At 35.5% G+C, this 20,124-nt stretch overlaps 1 protein-coding gene across 1 annotated transcript in view; it reads right to left on the minus strand.

Moving 5' to 3' along the window:
• The window catches only part of Tps1 (Trehalose-6-phosphate synthase 1), a 131,013-nt gene extending 117,368 nt beyond the window's left edge, over positions 1-13,645 (minus strand). Inside the window, exon 1 of the mRNA XM_089090748.1 lies at positions 13,410-13,645. Within this exon, the coding sequence (XP_088946874.1) occupies positions 13,410-13,615 (206 nt within the window). The 5' untranslated portion in view covers positions 13,616-13,645. The remainder of the gene's footprint in view (positions 1-13,409) is intronic.
• Positions 13,646-20,124: the final 6,479 nt, after the last annotated feature.

Genomic DNA, 20,124 nt, shown 5'->3' on the forward strand with positions numbered 1-20,124 from the left:
AGGATTTTAATACCTGGGCACAGTTTGCTCCTTCCCCCAACTGAAATTTTGAGTCTTTAAAAATCTTATCAAACCTAAGACAGGCCCGAAAAATTCAAGCATCCACAGAAAAGGATAATTTTTTTTAGTATACCGATCTCTTTGGTACTATATTGCTCCTTTTTTTGTAAATATTGAGTAACTCATATTATTGACCCATGAATAAAGTAGACATAACAATCGATGCCTTTTCTTGTTTTTTCCAAATATACTAATTGCTTTTGACGTAAATTCTCTTTACTCCCAACCCCTAGGTTATATAATTCCTCATTAGGGGGGAGAGCTCGTAAAGTTCATGTCTGTCGCAAAGAATTGTTAAATTTGGATTCAAGGTGCAATTCTGACTAAAGAGATCAGTTTGAACTTTACTCCTACCCCCATCATAATATGCAAATATACACCATGAACTAGTATATTTGGATGTGGTGAAGAGAATTTGTGCCAAAAACGATTATTACTTCCGGACAGAGCATAAGAAAAGGCATCAAATGGTATTTCCAGTTCATTAATATATCAGAAACATGAACTGCTGAATATTTACCCATTTTTCATTGTCATTTTCAACTTATTCAAATATATTTGGCACTGGATTTATTTATGAAAACGTCATTGGTCGAACTCAAATGTTTTCCAGGGTAGCAAAAGTGTTTAAAGTCTAAAGTACAATTTTAGGCTACCCCATATTTTCCTAATTTACTCTTTTATATCATTTTGATAGTATGGGTCCCCAGGAGCATCCCGAGGGGGGCGGGGAGGGCCCACCGCCCTTCCAACTTTCTTAGCATTCGGTAAAATTTTTGCTGAAGGTGAAAATTTGGCAGAAATTTTGCTAAATCGGCTGAAATTTAGCAGAATTCTTCAATTCTGCAAAAAATTCGGCATAAATCAAATAGCGATTCGGTAAAATTTACGAAGACTCCCCCCCCCCCAATAAAATGAGCCTCAGGACGCCCCTGTGGGTCCCATCCAAAGTAAAGTCTCGGACCCCTGGCTGGTAAGATAAGATGTTTATTAGGCTGGTAAGATAAGATGTTTATTTCAGAAATAATGGCTATAACAAGAAATTATGGATCATTCACGCTTTAAATTGGTGCTAAGGCCTGAAGTCTTTGCAGAATTTTATCAGTTTGAGATTAGACTTTAGTAGGTTCATTTTGGTCGTTGCTTCTACATCGCCCTACTTCATGTTTCATACTCACATTTCCATAAAGAACAGTTGTGCCCAACAGCTTTCAATTTCCTTCTATACAACTTGATTTGAATTTACCACGTTTTCACCAGCGTTGTCACTATAACCATTTGGTTTTTACTAGTTTTGGGCGAAAAAATTTACTAGATTGGCTTCCGTTTTACTAGATGTTGCCAAAAACGCGCGCGTGTCGCGGCTTTCGCCGCGACACGCGCAGTGGGGGGTGAAATCGATTAAATACTTTTGTCATCAAAATGAAAAAAAAACTAAAAATTAGCTAGTGTGTATTTTTTTTTCTGCTTGTGCGACATCTTAATATGATTTCTTTTGGCCATTCGGCTTATTTGCCTTCAAATATGTAGGAAATGTGTTCCTAGCTATTCATTAGGTCCAAACAGTTTCTTCCAGCCTCCTAATTTTTGACAGGCTCGGCCTTACTCCATAGTTTAACGAACTTTTCTGAAAGTTTTAAGTTTCAATATATACTTACAACTAGGCTTCACAAAAATTCAAGGTACACAAAAAAAAAAAAAAAAAAAAAAAACCGACCACGAAAAATTAAATTCAAAGTAAAAAACAAATAAAAATAAATTCCGATTCGACAGACCAAATTCGACTTTTTCAAAGCTTAACCGATCCTGCACCTCTTCTGTTTCCCAGTGACTGGGTTCATTCGCGTTCATCTTCCATTTTCTGCATCTATCAATCAGAGCGGGCGGAATCTCCCACTCCGAAACACATCTTGTGTCTCTGAGGCAGAGTTGCTTGGATAGCATGAGAGCTCCAACTATGTCGATATTTAATCGGTTTTGCCCAGTCGTCTTGATAAAATTTAAACTGGAAAACTGCCACTCTTCACCGGCTGAAGCTTGGGGGAAAGCACAAAGGGTCAACATAAACTTGGGGAGCACTCGGAAAATGGCTTTCCCGCTACCATCTTTCAGTTTGGTAAGCCTCTTCCAGAATGTAGGAGGACACACTAAATCTGATTCTGATATTATTTCTGAAATAAATTCACTTCGGATTGGAATTTCCTCGTACTCGCTATTAAGGTCCTCCTGCATCTTCATCATCTCCCTTTCCGTTCTGCAGTCTCTAACAACAACATGTTTAAACCTTTGTAGAAGAGGGAAAAGTGACATAGTTTCGTTCCTCATAGATTTGAGTGGATCGAGGAGTTCTACATATGTAAGAACAAGGTCATCCAGTCTTATCCTAGTACGGATCTGCTTAGCAAGTTTAATGAGATAAACAAGGCTGGCTTTTCGAATAGCTTGCACCTTGTGACGGCGATCTTCCACTGACAGGCTTCCACTGCAACTCGGTATTCATCCCAAATTTAACATTTTAAAGCTTCAAAAAGTTTTCAGGACTGCTCACGTTCAGGGAAGTAAAGTTACCTTTGAGTTTCTCAGGACGAAGTAAATACTGCAGAGTAGACAAGTAAAGCTCGTGGGTACGTCTCAAAAGGCAATGAATCCTTGGTCCGTGTGACTGGAACTCAAGATTTAATTGGTTGATCTTTTCCAGCATATACGAGAGGAAGTACTATTAGGTCTGATTCACATCCATATCCATTGCACTTAGCAGCTATTTTTCTTTATGTCTTGTATAGCTGTCTAAAGATATTTGGGACAACTCTGTCAGATACAAATGCAAGGCTGGCCACTATTCAAGTAATCTGTTAATTCCGGCTTCAAGCGACAACCAGCGCGTGCCGCTAATCCGCAGAAGTCTGTGGTTGGCAATTTCACAAAACTCCTGGAAAACCTTCAGTTCCAACTGTCTCTAAGGGCTTGCGCTAATGAAGTTGATGAGTTCCTTCACGAAAGTTTCGACTTCGGCAGGTAAGTGCTTTGTTGCAGCCGACGTACACAATGCAGCAGTATGGCAAGTGCAACCAAGGACCAACAGCTGTGGATTTTCACGCAGCAGCTGGTCTGCGAGGCCGTTTTCGCGCCCCATATTGACCGACGCATTATCAAGACCAACCCAAATCATATTTTCTAATGGAACGTCAACTTTCTTAAATTACTTCGTCAGAAGATTCTTTTGTCCACTTCCAGTTGCGTCGTCCACCTTTAGTAGTGCCAGGAATTCTTCCCTCACGGTATTCCCACTGTCTACATACTTCACAATAACAACTAGGGACTTTGTATCTGATCTGTCTGTGCTTTCGTCAGCGATTATTGAAAAAAGTTCTTCTGAAGAACAGATGCTAAACTGTCCTCGCCATGAAATCCTATAGCATTTTTAATAATGCCAGTCAATTTAGTTCACTTCATTTCAACATGCTTGGCTGTACTTGAATCCCCAAAAGACTTTTTCAAAACGGGAACGAGAGTATCAATTTTTGTCAAAGGAATATCTTCAGCTGCAACCCATGCTGCAAGGCGTAATTCAGCAGCTGACACCATTTTATCACTGTTCTCTTTTTCCTGCCGTTGCTCGTTTCCAACTGCTCCCTCAACTGTCAGTTGTCTCAATGCTGCTTTTACGTTCTTCTTATGAAGCTCACTAGTTGCGTGATTTTTCTTGACAGTCAAACTTCCCGTCAGTTTTCGCTGACAGTATCTGCAATAGGCCTTTTTGCTTCCGTCTGGCGATTGAATAAGGAAAGGTTTCAGCACTGAATCATTCAACCACTCTGGTCAAAACTTCTGTGCATAGTGCATCTTCTTAGACTTGTGACCAACAACTTCGTACGAGTCTCTAAGTCCTCAGCCAGATCGATTGTGGCAGATGTAGATACAATTTCATCGGATTCCTGCAAAACACTGCTTTCCCAAATTTCTATCGATTCTTGAACAAAGTCCGGCCCAGTATCTTTTGGGACAGCATTGTCTGTCTCAGCGTTAGCAATCTCTATTCTGTCTTCAGGACCGGTATATGGTACGAAGCTATATGGTACGAAGTTTGCTGATTGGCACGTGTTTTCTGCTTGTTCAATGTGGGTATGAAGCTGTCTAATGTTCGCTGCTGGCTGACAAGTGGAGCTTTCCTCTTTCCAGACATTCTGAAAAACCGAAACGAAAATCAATCACCAAATATCCATAACTTCCAGAACTAGTTTCCGGCGAATGGCGAATCAGGGTTTTCAAGCAAAGTAACAGTGTAAGTTAGACATACTAGCTTAAAGGTAAACTCTAGCATTAAAATAAATGGACTGTAAGTGGACAAATTTAATAGTTGATTTTTTTTCTGATTTTTTGACCTACAAAACATGGATATGCTAATCTGCACCTTTACCAAGATAGCTAAGAAATAAACATACCATTGGATTCAGAGTTCAATCCATTATCTGAATATAGCAAACATGTCAACTGGAAGTTTCTTTCATAAATTTGGGAAAATTTAGGAATTTCCAGGTTTCAGAATTTAGAAAACCTAGTTTTGGTTTAGTTTTTGGCTTGCTTGAGATCAGGGGTCAAGGCTTGTGTTTTGGTTCAGTGCTTGTGTTTCTCTTTTCTATTTATTGTTTCCTGTTGGTTACTTCATCTTTTGGGAGCCTCACACTCCTTTATTTGATATGATATATATAAACAAATTTCACTGAAATTAAAAACTTTGACCTCAAAAAGTATTTAGCATTGAACTATAATATTTAACTATGTTAGTTTTGGACTTGGAATTGAAAGCCCAGAATATCGAAATTTTTTTCCTCATTCATCAGCTAAACAATGACTATACTTATGATAAAAGCTATGACAAAGCTAAGACAGTGTTAAAGCTACGACCATACTTATGACAAATGTTAGAGAAAAATACTTATTGCGTGAAATGAGAGTCAAGAAATAAAATGAACACAACTGTGTCTTATGAAAAGTCAATGAAAAGACAAATATACAAGAATCAGTACTGAAAAGATGCCAGACAAAACCTTAACTGTCACAAAACTAAATAGAGTATGGTTGAAACCAGGGTAAAGTTTCAGATTATTTCCCCCTGATAAAAACCAATTATTTCCTACTGTATATTATTCAGTCAATTAAGCTGTAAAGTTTCACAGATACTTTCCAGTAGAACCAGAATATAAACAACTAACTTCTTACTGTATATCCCAGTTCTATTGGTAGGGCCTGCACCCTAAACTACAGGGATAACTAAACTGTACCTTTAAACAAAGCCAGTGACATAGCCAGCTGGCCAAAGGCCCTCCTCCTTAGTTTTTTCAGTTTTTTTTTCAAAGTGTCTATCACTACAAGAGACTTTGAAATTGCCTTTTTGTAGTGGGGTAATCTAGAACTGGACCCCTCCTCCTGATCTTCTAAAGCCGCCTTAATCCCACCAAACGAGAATATTATAGAAACAAGGAAAAACTTCTTAATGCTAAATTCAAAGTTTTTACTACACCACTGATTGAAACTTAATTGAAAACTAGACTCATATTTCTTGTAGATACTTAATATTAGAATACAGATTAATTATTGAAAGAATCATTGTTGATATTGGAAATTATAAGAAAAAGAAATAAGAAAACAAGTTCAAAGTATTGGAGATATAAGGGTCATGAATCAGCCAATACAAGGATATCAGAGCATTAGTAAAAAAAATGCTTGTCTTGTCAGAGCATTCGTGGTTACAACCAGCCTTTGAAACAGTATTATGATATGATAGTAAAGGTGCAGAGGTGCTCCCCATGCAGTGAAAATGCAGTAGTGCAGCTCAATAGAAGCAGGATGTAAGATAACTTATGCATTAATTAGTCCATTGCGCAGTAACTATTCACCTTTACTGCATTGGTAGCAGTTCTGCATGTTTACCTAGCATGATAGACTGAATAATATACAGTTGTTTTGATAATGGTGCTGATTAGCAAGATTAGCTATCCCTATAGTGTCGGGTGCCTGATAGAACCAGAATAGACAATAAAAAATTGGTTGTTCATATCCTGTATCTACTGGGCAGCATTTCTGTAACTTTACAGGACATGTTACTGAATAACACAGATTGAGAAATGAGTTGTTTTTGGTTAATTTCAAATATAGGATGATAATGAGATATTAAGGAAATAATCATACGATTTGACTCAGAGTTTAATGTTGTATTCAAATATAGCAATCATTTCCAGTGAAAACTCATCCTCTAGATTCTATAAATTAAGTTTTAAAGCGATACAAAGGGATTCAAGGGTGGGCTGCAGGATTATAAGTTTTGTGACCTAACCCCTGAACTCAAAGCAAGCCTAAAAATAAAGTTAAAATAGGGTTTTTCTATCTGAGAATCTTAAAATTCCAGGCTTTTTAAAATTTCTGGAGTTAGTTTCAACCAAAAAAGACTGTTATGTTTGGATAGAGCATTGAATTTGGTAAAATTCTACTTTAGCCACTTTTGGCTGTCTTGGAAAGGGGTTAGGGTAGGAAAATGAAACTTTCAAGGTTGGGTCTACACGCTAAAGTATGTCCGGGAAGGTATTTTGAACTACTTACCTCCACTCCTCTCTCTAGAGGGTCCTGAAATTCGCCCACATGGCAGGTGTATACCCATTGAAATTTTGACAAAACAATATTTTCAAAGGTGTCACTCCAAAAACGTTTAACAGGCATTCAGCCTGCAAACATGAAGCCTTTGCTCAACATACCTTTTATGACTACTCGCCTAATTATAAAATGAAAATTCAGATCCAATAGGCCTAAGTCCAGATCTTGATTAAAAAAACAGATTTCAAAAATGTCGAATTTCACGCCAAAAGACTTGAGCAGTTTGTCGTGTTTTGGGACCACATAATAAATGTCATAGGAACAGTAAGACAATAGGCAACTGCCTCCGGTACGTTTTCCCAACAAAATACTTTCAGAGATAAGGGCAAAAAATTTACTAGATTTTGGCAAAATTTACTAGATCTGTTCAATTTTACTAGATCTGACCCTCATTTAACTAGATTTACAAGGTGGATATGCTTTTTACAAGATCTAGTAAAATTTTACAAGGGGTGACAACCCTGGTTTTCACTGGTTATCTATTCTTTGATCTACTTCTTGGTAAATGGCTGAAAACACGAGAAAGAGGCCTGGGGGACAGCCCAGGCATAGATAACAAAGATCATATCGGTTAGCTGTTCTATCTTTTACGCTTAAATAGTTGAATTTTAATTTTTTATTTCGCTTAATACTTTTTCTATCATCATTTCATAAAAGTGTGCAAAAAGAGTACAAAGAGTAAATAATGAGCCAAAAGAGTGCAAATCTGGTCCGTTGTGTGAAAGAGTGCAATGAAAAAAAAAGGGTGCATTTCAAACGAAAAGTTTGCAAGTTGGCAACCCTCATCATAACAGAATGATCTTTTATTAGGAGGAGAAAATTCCAAAAGTATCCTTTTAAAATTCTCGAGATAGTGGAAAGTATCACTGATGTTTATTTTAGCTAGCTATGTAGATTTATCCTGCGTAATCTGCAAAACAATAATTTTTGTTCGTTTTAAGCTTCGACCATACAAAAAGATGAAACAATAGGCAATGAAAGTATAGAAGTCAACATATTTTTTTTTCTAAAGGGCATCAAATATAGGTTTTACGCTTTACATTCCACAAGTTTCTGCACAAGATATTTGAAAGTCCACGAGGTATTTTATCATCGGTTTCTTTGACAATTTTCACATAAAAATTCAATTATTTTCATGAAAATGCATACATTACGTTTTACTCACTGCGCAGCACGTCTTTAGTTTTCATTTCCCAAGGAGGATGGGAGGGTGAGTATACAAGAATAAGGATCGTAAACTTCCAGTTAAAAGTTCCAGATAGAGTTTACGATACTACCCTCGTTGTGCTTCCCAGCTTTTCTTCGCTGGAAATGGCACCAAAAAAATGTCATATGGCAGGGGGTCACTTCGCGAAGGAGTTATTAAGACCAATTTATAAGAGGGAGAACCTTTTAACTGAGCCACTTCACCTAAATTTCGTGTTTTTATGATGGAAGGCTTAAAACCCCCCTGATAAGGATCTTAGACCGTAACAAACTGATTGGTAATCTTAGAATCTGCAAGCTTCGACGTTTCAACCCTCTTTGGGCAAAAACTTATGTTTTCTGACACAAAACGTCAGAAACCATGACTTTGCAGTAATTTTCAGGGTGAGGGGCTTAAAGCCTCCTTTTTAGGGTTTTAGACCCTGAAAATCGATTAACTATTTTAGAATTTCTGTTTTCTGACATTTTGACTCTCTCTGGGTAAAATTGCGTCTTATGGCACAAAAGGGCTAAAAACACTACTTTGCTAAGGCATGGACTATCTTTTTTTTTTACTTACAAAGGGCCCTAGATATTAGCATTCCTTTCAAATGTGCCCTCTACAAACATTCCACCATCACAGGTTTAACACGACCACCCTTCGGATGGAAAAGAAGAAGAATAGAAGGAGCCTCATCAATGCTTCTCAGGCACAAAAGTTTTTTTTTTTTTAAGACGGGAGATTTCAATACCCCTATAACAGGTTCATGACTATGGTTCACTCTCCATTTCGATCCGATACCGTTATCAAGGGGTTTTCAGCTTATTCGCGAAATTCCGATGAATCTATTTTCACAATAAACTTTTACTGTTAAGATAAACCGAAATATAGTCAAAATTCTTGAATCGGCTTCAAATGACATTTTTACCCCTAGACAGTTTTCTGTTCAAACCGTGTTTTTATACGTTCGGTTAGATAAAGCCGTGGCTAGCTCTGTACTAGGTAGCAGCAATAGCCGCAACCACATTTTTCATGGTAGTCACTTAAGCAAAAAATCTGGTAAACTTTAGTAAGGAGAACAAGAAATTAGTATACACCATCAAATTGGGGTTATATTTGTTATCCTAAAAGAATATTCAAAACGCAAAACGGTAGATAAGCATACTGTATATGCAATAACGGGTAGTGTATGAAATTTTGGTGACTTAAATCATATGGATAATAAAAGAAACCCCAGCAAAATTGTAATTCTCAAAATCTTAGAGAGAATGGGCCCGATCGCACCCTTGTCCCTGCATACGTGTCTGAGTGGAGACAACCGCATACGCTTTAAGCTTTGAAAAATAATTTTCCATTCGTTGAAGACTTGTTTTAATTACATTTTATACAAAATTAGTTGTGCTTCGAGATTGTTTAACTGACCTTTTTTTGCCTATAAATTATTAAAGCTTTATCAATTCGAAATAAATTTCACTTCAAATTTTCTCAAGGGTGCACAATTGACAAGAAGTGCAGAGGTGCCACCACCGAGGTAGCACACAGCTGCCAAAATAAAAAGAGATGAATGCCATCCTGGTCAAAAATGAGTTACGCGTGCAGTTTTGTTGAAGTAACCACTGAAGACAGCTGATACAGGCAAAATGTCGATATCTCTCATCGTTAATGACATGCATGAGACATACTCAACTTATGTTGGAGTTTTTTCCTTTATATCTCCTCTGAAGTAATAAAAATGCCCCGTGGGTTGTTTTTGTTTATTACGACCACAGCATAAATATTCGGTACTTGGGCACTATATGGGCCTTTACAAGGAAACCAGTCACAAAAAACCTGCCCATTCAAGAGACTGCTATAGAGTAATGAAATGCAGGGCATGCTTTTCATTGCGTTTACGATATTTAAACTGTTGTTTTTTGGGGTTTATGGGGGGGGGAAGGTATCTAGGTTAGGTTACGTATTTAATATATGCTATGCTTTACGCCCACCCTCCTAATTTGCAAATATATAGCCCAAATTTGTTTCTAAACTATTATATATTCATCCTATTTTATTTTTTTTCATTAGCATTAACCAAACTTGACTTTTTAGAAAGACCCATATAATGCACAAGTACCAAATATTCTAGCTGTGATTACGACACCCGAGCGGATAGGAGGCACACATACACCAAGGTTGGTATATATTATGGTGCCAATGATGCTACCCTTCTCCCAATTTTTAATGAAATATGCGGAAGTCAGTTCTGTAAGTTCTGGAAGTACATCATGTGTATGATTATCTACATAAATCAGTTTTCAAATAGACAAATACTTGAATATGCATTCTTTGACGTGTAAACTCTGTCAGTGATCAGAAACTGTCAAACATTAGCCTTCATGTTCGAAATTATTATTACTATTTTTTCCTTTTTTTTGGATAGGATTAAATGAAAAACAAGTTTTTTCAAGTCAAAGTTAGGAGCTACATTAAAACTTAAAATGAACAGAAATTATTCGGCATATGAAAGGGACTGCCCCCTACTCAACAACTTGCTCTTTACGCTAAAGTTTGACTTTTTGTAGTTTTGAAGCAACTCTACTTTTTAAAGTAATAAAAAACTCGTTTTTCAAATAATGCCGGGAAACCCATGAGACAAAATGTTGTACCCGAATTTTGAAGGCTATGTGGCAAAACTAATCCATCAAGAAGTAATAAATAAAATTATTTTTCAATATATTGATAATGGAAATTAACTTTTTGCTCTTGAATTTCACAATTTCCTATGTGCCTTTGGTTGTTTTTCTTCCTTTTTCTTCTAGTCCAGTTTCGTTGTTTTTATGCTTTTCTTCCAGTACAGGAATATGATACTCTACTATTTGATATATTTTTCATTATATACTGTTTGCTTGATTACATAAACTACTTTTAAAATACACATGACTTGGTTAATTTTCTAAGCTGGCATCACAACACAGTTGCAAATTGGTCAAGGTTAGATAAACTAAATAAATTGTGAGGAAACAGCTTTAATAAATAGATTTTGGGGAAAAAGCAGTAATTTCCAGTAGACTTACCCCCAGGAAACAGCGCTGAATCAGGGATCAAATAAAGCTGCTCTAGCTATCACACTGCTTTTTTTTATATTTGGGATCTTGGTTCAAGATCACCATGATGTCTAAAGTATAGCTGCATCAATGAACATTAGCCTAGGCCTTGTTATTTATAGGACATAAATTAGATACAAATTAAAGAAATATACTATTTGAATCCCAATTTTTTTTTTCCAAGATAATAGGCCTAAATACTGTTGTTGCTAGTCTGACCTGTGTATATTTATTATTTCTTATATTAGGGGAATACTTCCTGGGTAGTATAGTATTATTAGTAAAGAGTGTGCACGCAGTGAAGATGTTAAAAGTAGAATAGCCAAGGCCTAGAGAGTTTGTTTCACAGTTGAATAACAGTTTGGAGGAATATAAAAATTAGTCTTTCAGCCAAGATTAGAATATTGGGTAAATGTCTGGCAAAACAGCTCTTCAGCAGGAAACATGCTAAAACAAAAAGAGACATTTTTTAATTGCTAATTTCATGCTATTTTTTTTGCGTTTTTGATAATTCATCTTCTGCCCTCCCCTCCTCTAATCATCTTTATGTAGCCTATATAAGAAACTAACAAAACAATGATGGAATTCTTACTTCATAATGTGCAGCAAGTACCGATGAATCATATTTCCTTGTTTCCCCCCAATTTTATCTATTTTGAATCAGTTTTCATCAACTATTAGGCTATGTTAGTTGTTTTTACATGGCCCTGGGCTATATAAGACTATTAGAGGGTGGCTGGCGATGAATTGTCAAAAATGCAAACAGAACCATAAAAATTAACATAAAACTAGCGGTCTAAAAATGTCTTTTTTTTTTGTTCTACCATGTCTCCTTTTGATGAGTCTCTATTCTAGACTTTTTCCATGGATTTGAGTTGAATAGGGATTGAGTTAAACAGGGGATGAGTTAAACGGGGATTGAATTGAATGGGATTGAGTCACATGTTCACCTATTAAGGAATGGGATAAGCCTGCAATTGGGTCTATTGAGAGCGGCGTTCACAAGCGTGCCTAGCTAGAATCCCATGTCTAGCCAAACTTCAATGTCTAGGCAACGACCGTTCACAAGTAAAATTCGGTGCTTAGCTAAAACTACAAATTAAGTTTCAAATTGTGGTTTCTAGCCAATCAAGAGAGCTTGAACGGGCAAAACTTTCAAAACTGTAATCCCTATTTTTACTGTCACAAGATAATGGATGAGATAAATGAAACAATTGCCTTAGTGTGCTTCACTATTATGTCTGGTGTTGCATATTTGCCTAAAATGAAAATAAAAACAATTAATGAGAAAACAAAAATTAAATTTCAGTTTAAAAATGTAAACATAAATAATAAAAATAGTGGAACGTGACACATTCTGATTAACTATAATTGAAAATCCTAGACATTTGAGTTCTAGAGTCTAGAACTCAATGTCTAGCCAAGCATCTTGTCTAGCGTGTCTAGCTAAGCGCCGAATTTTACTTGTGAACGGTCGTTGCCTAGACATTGAATTCTGGCTAGACACTTGTCTAGACATGGGATTCTAGCTAGACACGCTTGTGAGCGCTGCTTAAGGAAACAATTTTAGCTTCATATTATGCAAAATAATTGCAGTTAACATATTTCAACTTCAATTCCACTGTGCTTTGACCCCACCCCCTAATGTGCAAATATACAGCCCGAATACTTTTCCCATGCATTTGCCATGCGTCACTTTAGTTTCAATCGGTGTACTTGTAAACTGAATCAACCGTGACGAAATAAAGAAACGGAAAAACATGGGAAATATATAATTTGGGCTATATATTTGCACATTAGGGAGGGTTCGGGTAAAGTATAGTTGAATTACAATCACTCAAAATGTGTTAACTACAAATATTCTGCATACTAGGAAGTTAGAATTGTTTTCTTGATGTTTCCTTCTTAACAGCTCCAATTCTAGGCTTATACCCCGGAATGTAACTTCATTAAATTCAAGCTTTTGTGCAAGATTTGGACAGTCGGACACAGCAAATTGGTTGAAATAATACAGTTCGTGGTAACGAACTGTATGCAAGGAGTGACTCGGCTCATTAGTGACCGAAACTCTAAAAAACTGAATTTTGATATCAATAGATTGCATCAAAAGAATCGTCTTATGCTGATTCTAAATCTAAGATTCATCAAGTTTAGTATTTCCTATCAAAACTTACGAGCCTGAGAAAATGTGCCTGATTTCTGAAATAGGGGGGAAACACTCCCTAAAAGTCATGGATTCTTAATGAAAATCACACCATGAGATTCAGCGTACCAGAGCTCTACTACTGTAGAAGTTTCAAGGTCCTATATACAAAAATGTGGGATTTTGCGTTTTTTGCCACAAGAAAGGTCACGGCAAACGGCTTCTAATCAAAACCAGTATAGCGTTGAGAAAATAAATAATAGGACATTGGTAAACTAAACTCAAATACCTTGACTTTCGCTCAACAACTCCGGTTAAAGGGTTCTTTTTTAGGATGAATGGTAAACGGTTCGAAACGACTATTAAAGCCTCCTCCTCAGGTACCGCGACATTTTCTTCTCTAACATCTTCATCCACGCTTAGTCTTGGTGATTTAAACAAATATTGTTGAACCCAATTACGAACATTTTCGAATATGTTTTGATCACTTGCCATTTTGAAGATCAACTGAAAACTAGTTTATGCAACCTCGAAGCGACTTGCTTGCCTCCTTTGGCGAATTCTTCGAAATGGCATGCCGGCAGGGTGTGACCTTTGCGATGTTAACAATTTAAATTTCGTAATGAAAACCTGATAATCCAGTGTAGCCTACAGGTTGATCTAGTCAGAACCATTTTTTATGCGAAAATACGTAATGGTACGTTGGAAGGGGGTATGAAAAATTCTATTACAGTCCAGCTCATATTTGTCAAGGGGGATCGTGTTATTACGGTAAATACCTATAATACAGTAAGGGCACATTTATAGCTTTAATTTGAGGCACCCAATAGTTAAAGTTTACCTAGGACAGTTAAGACTATATGAAAACCTGATTTTCATCCCATTTCCTAGAAATGTCCTTTTTCTGGCACCTATCTAAGTATATTTCCCTATAAGCACCTTACTAGTTTTCTCTTAAACGGTGAGACACTTTGGTTAGTCATGATTTGTTCTTTTTTTCCTATGCCGCCGAGTTCGATTTGCAGCGTGAAAGTGGCAAGGGAAGCAAAAAAATCTACAGTTTCTGTAAAACCATACCTCAGGTTTCCGTACCTCAGGTTGGCTTGATGATAAAAATCCTTATACTGTAGAAACCCTAGGCCAAAAAGAATGGTTTTTGCTAAGCCAAAGCCTACAATGCATGAGTTGAAATGAGTTTTATAGTCTATTTGTAAAAGGACTACCTGAAGTTGTTCAGAGAGGCTTCTGTTTTGTGCTTTCGATTGAAAAGCTTCGTTTAGAAAGACCATAAGCAGGCACCAGATACAGATGGAAGTTAAATTAAGATATACAAGTACTTAACACGTGCAATTATTATCAAGCCACACCGCCAAAAATATGTTTTTCTAACAATAACTAGAGCTTATCGTTTTCTAATATATATATTTATATATATATATATATATATATATATATATATATATATATATATATATATATATATATATATATATATATATATATATATATATATATATATATATATATATATATATATATATATATATATATATATATATATATATATATATATATATATATGCTTTTACGGCTAAGTGGTAGGTTTATATATTGATTCTCATTATTGTTTGTCTTCTAACAGAGTATGTTGTCCCAGTGAATTAGCAGGTGATTTACACGCTCCTCCACTTCTCGTATTTTCAAGTAACCTTCAGCATAGTTGTTTGTGTCTTGCAATATTTGTCTCCAAGAGATCCCATAATTTAATGGGTGTGTAAGGCGTTCTTCAACAGCTTTATCAGTAGAGTTGCTCGTCTGGATTCTATGGGGCCCCCGTACAAACAGGTTTTTCTGGTAGGTAATTCTAATCTAGAGGTCAATACATCTTTCAAAGAGGAACGAGTACGCAATACCGGTCCTAGTGTGATTGATTTTTTGGACAATTGTCTTTAGTCAAGACTAGTTTTTTAGGAAAGTGTCGTTGCTAAAGCTAACTCTCATTGGAAAAAAGGGGTATAAAGCTTTTTGTTTTTGATAAGAATTGCACAATGAATGTATCGTTTGACGTGGGCATTTTTTTATGAGCCAATCAGAGGTTGTTCAATATACGATAACTTGATTTTTGGTTGGGATTTGAATAAAAGAAATGGTTATGTTATTTGCTGGCGTGTATAGGAATTCCCATGTTATTTGCTTGCATGTATAGATATTCCCTTGTTATGTCCTTGCATGTATAGGAATTCACATGTGATTTGCTTGCGTGTTTAGGAATTCCCATGTTATTTGCTTGCATGTGTAGGAATTTTCATGTTATTTGCTTGCATGTATAGGAATTCCCATGTTATTTGAATGCATGCATAGGAACTCCCTGGTTATTTACTTGCTTGTATAGTAATTCCCATGTGATTTGCTTGCTTGTATAGGAATTCCCATGTTATTTGCTTGCTTGTATAGGTATTCCCTTGTTATTTGCTTGCATGTATAGGAATTCCCATGTTATTTGCTTGCGTGTATAGGAATTCCCATGTTATTTGCTTGCATGTATAGGAATTCCCATGTTATTTGCTTGCTTGTATAGGAATTCCCATGTTATTTGCTTGCATGTATAGTAATTCCCTTGTTATTTGCTTGCGTGTATAGGAATTCACAGGTGATTTGCTTGCTTGTATAGGAATTCCTATGTTATTTGCTTGCTTGTATAGGAATTCCCATGTTATTTGCTTGCGTGTATAGGAATTCCCTTGTTATTTGCTTGCATGTATAGGAATTCCCTAGTTATTTGCTTGCGTGTATAGGAATTCCCTTGTTATTTGCTTGCATGTATAGGAATTCCCATGTTATTTGCTTGCGTGTATAGGAATTCCCATGTTATTTGCTTGCCTTTATAGTAATTCCCATCTTATTTGCTTGCGTGTATAGGAATTCCCATGTTATTTGCTTGCATGTATAGGAAATCCCATGTTATTTGCTTGCATGTATAGGAATTCCCAAGTTTTTTTGCTTGCGTTTATATTAATTCCCATGTTATTTGCTTGCTTGTATAGGAATTCCCATGTTATTTGCTTGCTTGTATAGGAATTCCCATGCTATTTTAAGGGCTTATGTCCCCCCCCCATGCTATTATAATAGTTTATGCCCCCTTCCTATGCTATTCCAGGATCGTTTGTTCCTTCCTATGCTATTATAAGGGCTTTTCCGTGCGGTTTTTCTTTACTTGGTACCCATTAAAAACAAAATTTTTTGTGTTAAATAAGTAGTTCTTATATCTTTTAAAAGAGCTTTACGGGGTTTGAGACACTCTGTTGCCTGATTCCGTTTGATTTTTTTTACTTAGTGCTCATTAAAAACGAAATTTTTGTGTTAAATAAGTAGTTCTTGTATCTTTTAAAAGAGCTTTACGGGGTTTGAGAGACTCGGTTGTCTGATTCCGTGTCATTTTTCTTTACGTGGTGCCCATTAAAAAAGTTGCAAGCGAAAACCCCGTGTGGATGAGTTGAAATAAAAAATTTTAACAAGAAATGACTGAAAAGTGTTTTGGGGGAGATGGGTTGATTGGCAGAAGGATGTATTAGCGAAGTTATAGTGGAGGGTGAGTTGATAGCGAAAATTCTAAGCTAATAAGGGTTTTTGACTGTAAACTCTACTTTTTTGTATGACAATTATGAAAATACAATTCGTTGGTTCATAGGTGAAACTTAAGTCCAGATATGGATCGAAAAATAAACTTTTTCTGTAGAATCTGAGCTAATAAGGGGTTTTGACCATAAACTCTAGTTTCCTGTATGAAAATTATGCAAAATACAATTTTCTCTTTCAAATGCGAAACTTAGGTCCATTCTCTGGTTCAAATGTGGAAAAACCAGTGTGACTGAGTTAAAATAGAAATTTTTTCACAAGAAATGACTAAAAAGCGTTTTGGAGGAGATGGGTTAATTGGCAGAAGGATGTATTAGCGTAGTTATAGTGGAGGCCGAGTTGCTAGCGAAAAACCCGTGTGGACGAGTTGAAATAAAAATTTTTAAGAAGAAATGTCTGAAAAGTGTTTTGGGGGAGATGGATTGATTGGCAGAAGGATGTATTAGCGAAGTTATAGTGGAGGGCGAGTTGCTAGTGAAAAATCTAAGCTAATAAGGCTTTTTGACCGTAAACTCTAGTTTTTTGTAAGAAAATTATGGAAAATACAATTTGTTGGTTCATAGGTGAAACTTAAGTCCAGGTATGGATTGAAAAATAAATTATTTCTGTAAAATCTGAGATAATAAGGGTTTTTGACCATAAACTCTAGTTTCCTGTAAGAAAATTATGGAAAATACAATTCTCTCGTTCAAACGTGAAAATTAGGTCAATTCTCTGGTTCAAATGTGAAACTTAAGTCCAGTTTCGGATACTCATAATAATGAGGACTGATGGTTCTAATTCAATATTTTTTTTTTCATAAAAACAAACTATTTTTTTTAAACTTCGAAATTATTCAAATTTTTTTTTTTACGTATCTTAAAATTACAAAATATGCTTAAGGCTCTAACAATTGTACTCTGTGATTGGTCAGCGACACAATGTGGCTTTCCCACTGGTATTCTATGTCCGGATATCGACACTACCTAGTCTATTGCATGTATTAAATCAGTATTTTTTACGCAGTAGTACGATAAACAAATAAGTCATATGTTTTAAAAAAGTGAAGATGGATCATTTTAATAAAGTGTGTTCACATGTCAATGTTATTTTACCATTGAATGCTGACAAGGAGAAGTATTTAAAATATGAAAGAAGTAAAAATGGTATCACTATTGGAAATGTATGTGTGCATTGTCATGACAGTAAGGAATTTAATTTCTTTGGAGTACCAAAAAATTCAACTTTTTATGGTGGATATGCAAGAGTGAGATATCCAGAGACGGTAACGCTCAAAGAAAATGCCAACATAAAAATAGCAGTTGATGAAGAGGGACATCTTCCTGCCAGTGCTTGCGGTAAAATGCTACCTATTGTTACACTCCTTCGTCAAATTTCGGTTATTAGTATTCAACAGAAGATCAAAAGAAGACATGCATACTCTTCTACTAATATCATAAACCATATCTTGTCGACGTGCCGAAACTGATACCTTTGTAAAAATAATGTTGTAATAGACAGTGAAATTGCCGGGAAAATAAAAAGGGCATTGGCAGAAAATATCACTAAGGAATATAAAGATGAATCGATGAAAAACAAAGTACCAGCAAACTTCACTACCATTAATCAAACAATTAAAGAACCAAATAATAGCAAAGATGAAGTGCATATTGAACATGTGGATGACCCCCCATTAAAAATGTTTTCACATGCTAGTGTTATTGTAGCATTAAATACTGACAAGGAGAAGTATTTGAACTATAAAACAAGTACAAGTGGTAGCACTATCGAAAACGTATGCGTGCGTTGTCATGACACTGTAGAATTAAATTTCTATGGAGTACCAAAAAATTCAATTATACAAATGGTGGATATGGGAAAGTATCATTTCCAGAGATGTTAGTACTCAAAGAGAATGCCAACTTAAAAATAATAGTTGATGAAGAGGGGTATCTTCATGCTAGTGCTATAGGTAACATGCTACCTATTGATAGAACCTTTCGTCGGGTTTTAGGTATTAGCATTCAAATGAAAGCAAAGAGGAAAAGAAAGGCCTACTCTGCTACTAATATCATAAACCATATCTTGTCTACGTGCCTAAACTGTTACCTGTGTAAAAATAATGTGATAATAGACAGTGAAATTTCCAGAAAAATAAAATGGGTATTGTCAGAAAATATCACTATGGAATATAAAGATGAAACGATTAAAAACAAAGCACCAGCAAACGTTACTGTCATTCATAAAACAGTCAATGAATTAAATAATACCAAAGACGAAAAGCATATTGAGCCTGTTCATGAGACACCATTATAAATTGTGTATTATTTAAAATGGAATAATGATTAGTCCACTGATTACGAACCAAGAGAGGACAATAACTACAATATCAAGAGAGAACATGGTGAACCATTTTATGGAACAGATTCAAAATGTCCAAATTTAATCATTGATATTAATAATGTATCATAATATATTTTTGTATTAATATTCTACATAGCAATATTTCATTAAAAACATTACATTGTTATGTGTTCATTTTTTTTTAGAGTAAGATAGCACATCAAGCGTTTAGAATGTCTATTAAAACATCGACGATGTAAAAAAAGGAATTTGCATACATCTATTGTCAAACACATGGGATAACATTGTCGAAATCTAGGTATCAGAATGAAGAATTGTAGGTAAGTAAGTAAGCAAGTAAGTAAGTACGTAAGGAAGGAAGTAAGTAAGTAAGCAAGTAATAAACTCTTTCTTGAATTCACCTCATGGATACACAATGCAGAAATGTCATTTAAGAAATTATGAAAAAATTGTAAGCAAGTAACAAAAAATTGTAAGCAAGTAAAAAACTCTTTCCTGAAGTCACCTCTCGGATAGACAATGCAGAAACTTCATTTAAGAAATTATCACAAAATTGTAAGTACAAAAAAAGTCATTTCATTCAAGAAATTATGAAAAAATTCTAAATAAGTAACAAATCCTTTCTTGAAATTACCTCATGGATACACAATGCAGAAATTTCATTTAAGAAATTATCGAAAATAGTAAGTAAGTAGCAAATTCTCTTTTGAATTCACCTCCTGGATAAATAAAAAATACTTTTCATTCCAGAAATTATGACAAAATTCGAAGTAATTAATAATCTCTTTCGTGAATCCTCCTCCTGAATGCACAATACAGATGTTTCATTTAAGAAATTACGAAAAAATTGTAAGCAAGTAACAAACTCTTTCTTGAATACACCTCGTGGATACACAATGCAGAAATTTCATTTAAGAAATTATCAAAAATTGTAAGTAAGTAGCAAATTCTTTCTCGTGGCGCGCAAATTCACTTAGAGTGGCGCGCCACTCTAAGTGAACCTAGATCAACCCAACTTTTTGGAT

Source organism: Artemia sp. Qi Xiang Cuo, chromosome 6, assembly GCF_049724085.1.
Source record: "Artemia sp. Qi Xiang Cuo chromosome 6, ASM4972408v1, whole genome shotgun sequence".
Lineage (NCBI taxonomy): Eukaryota > Metazoa > Arthropoda > Branchiopoda > Anostraca > Artemiidae > Artemia > Artemia sp. Qi Xiang Cuo.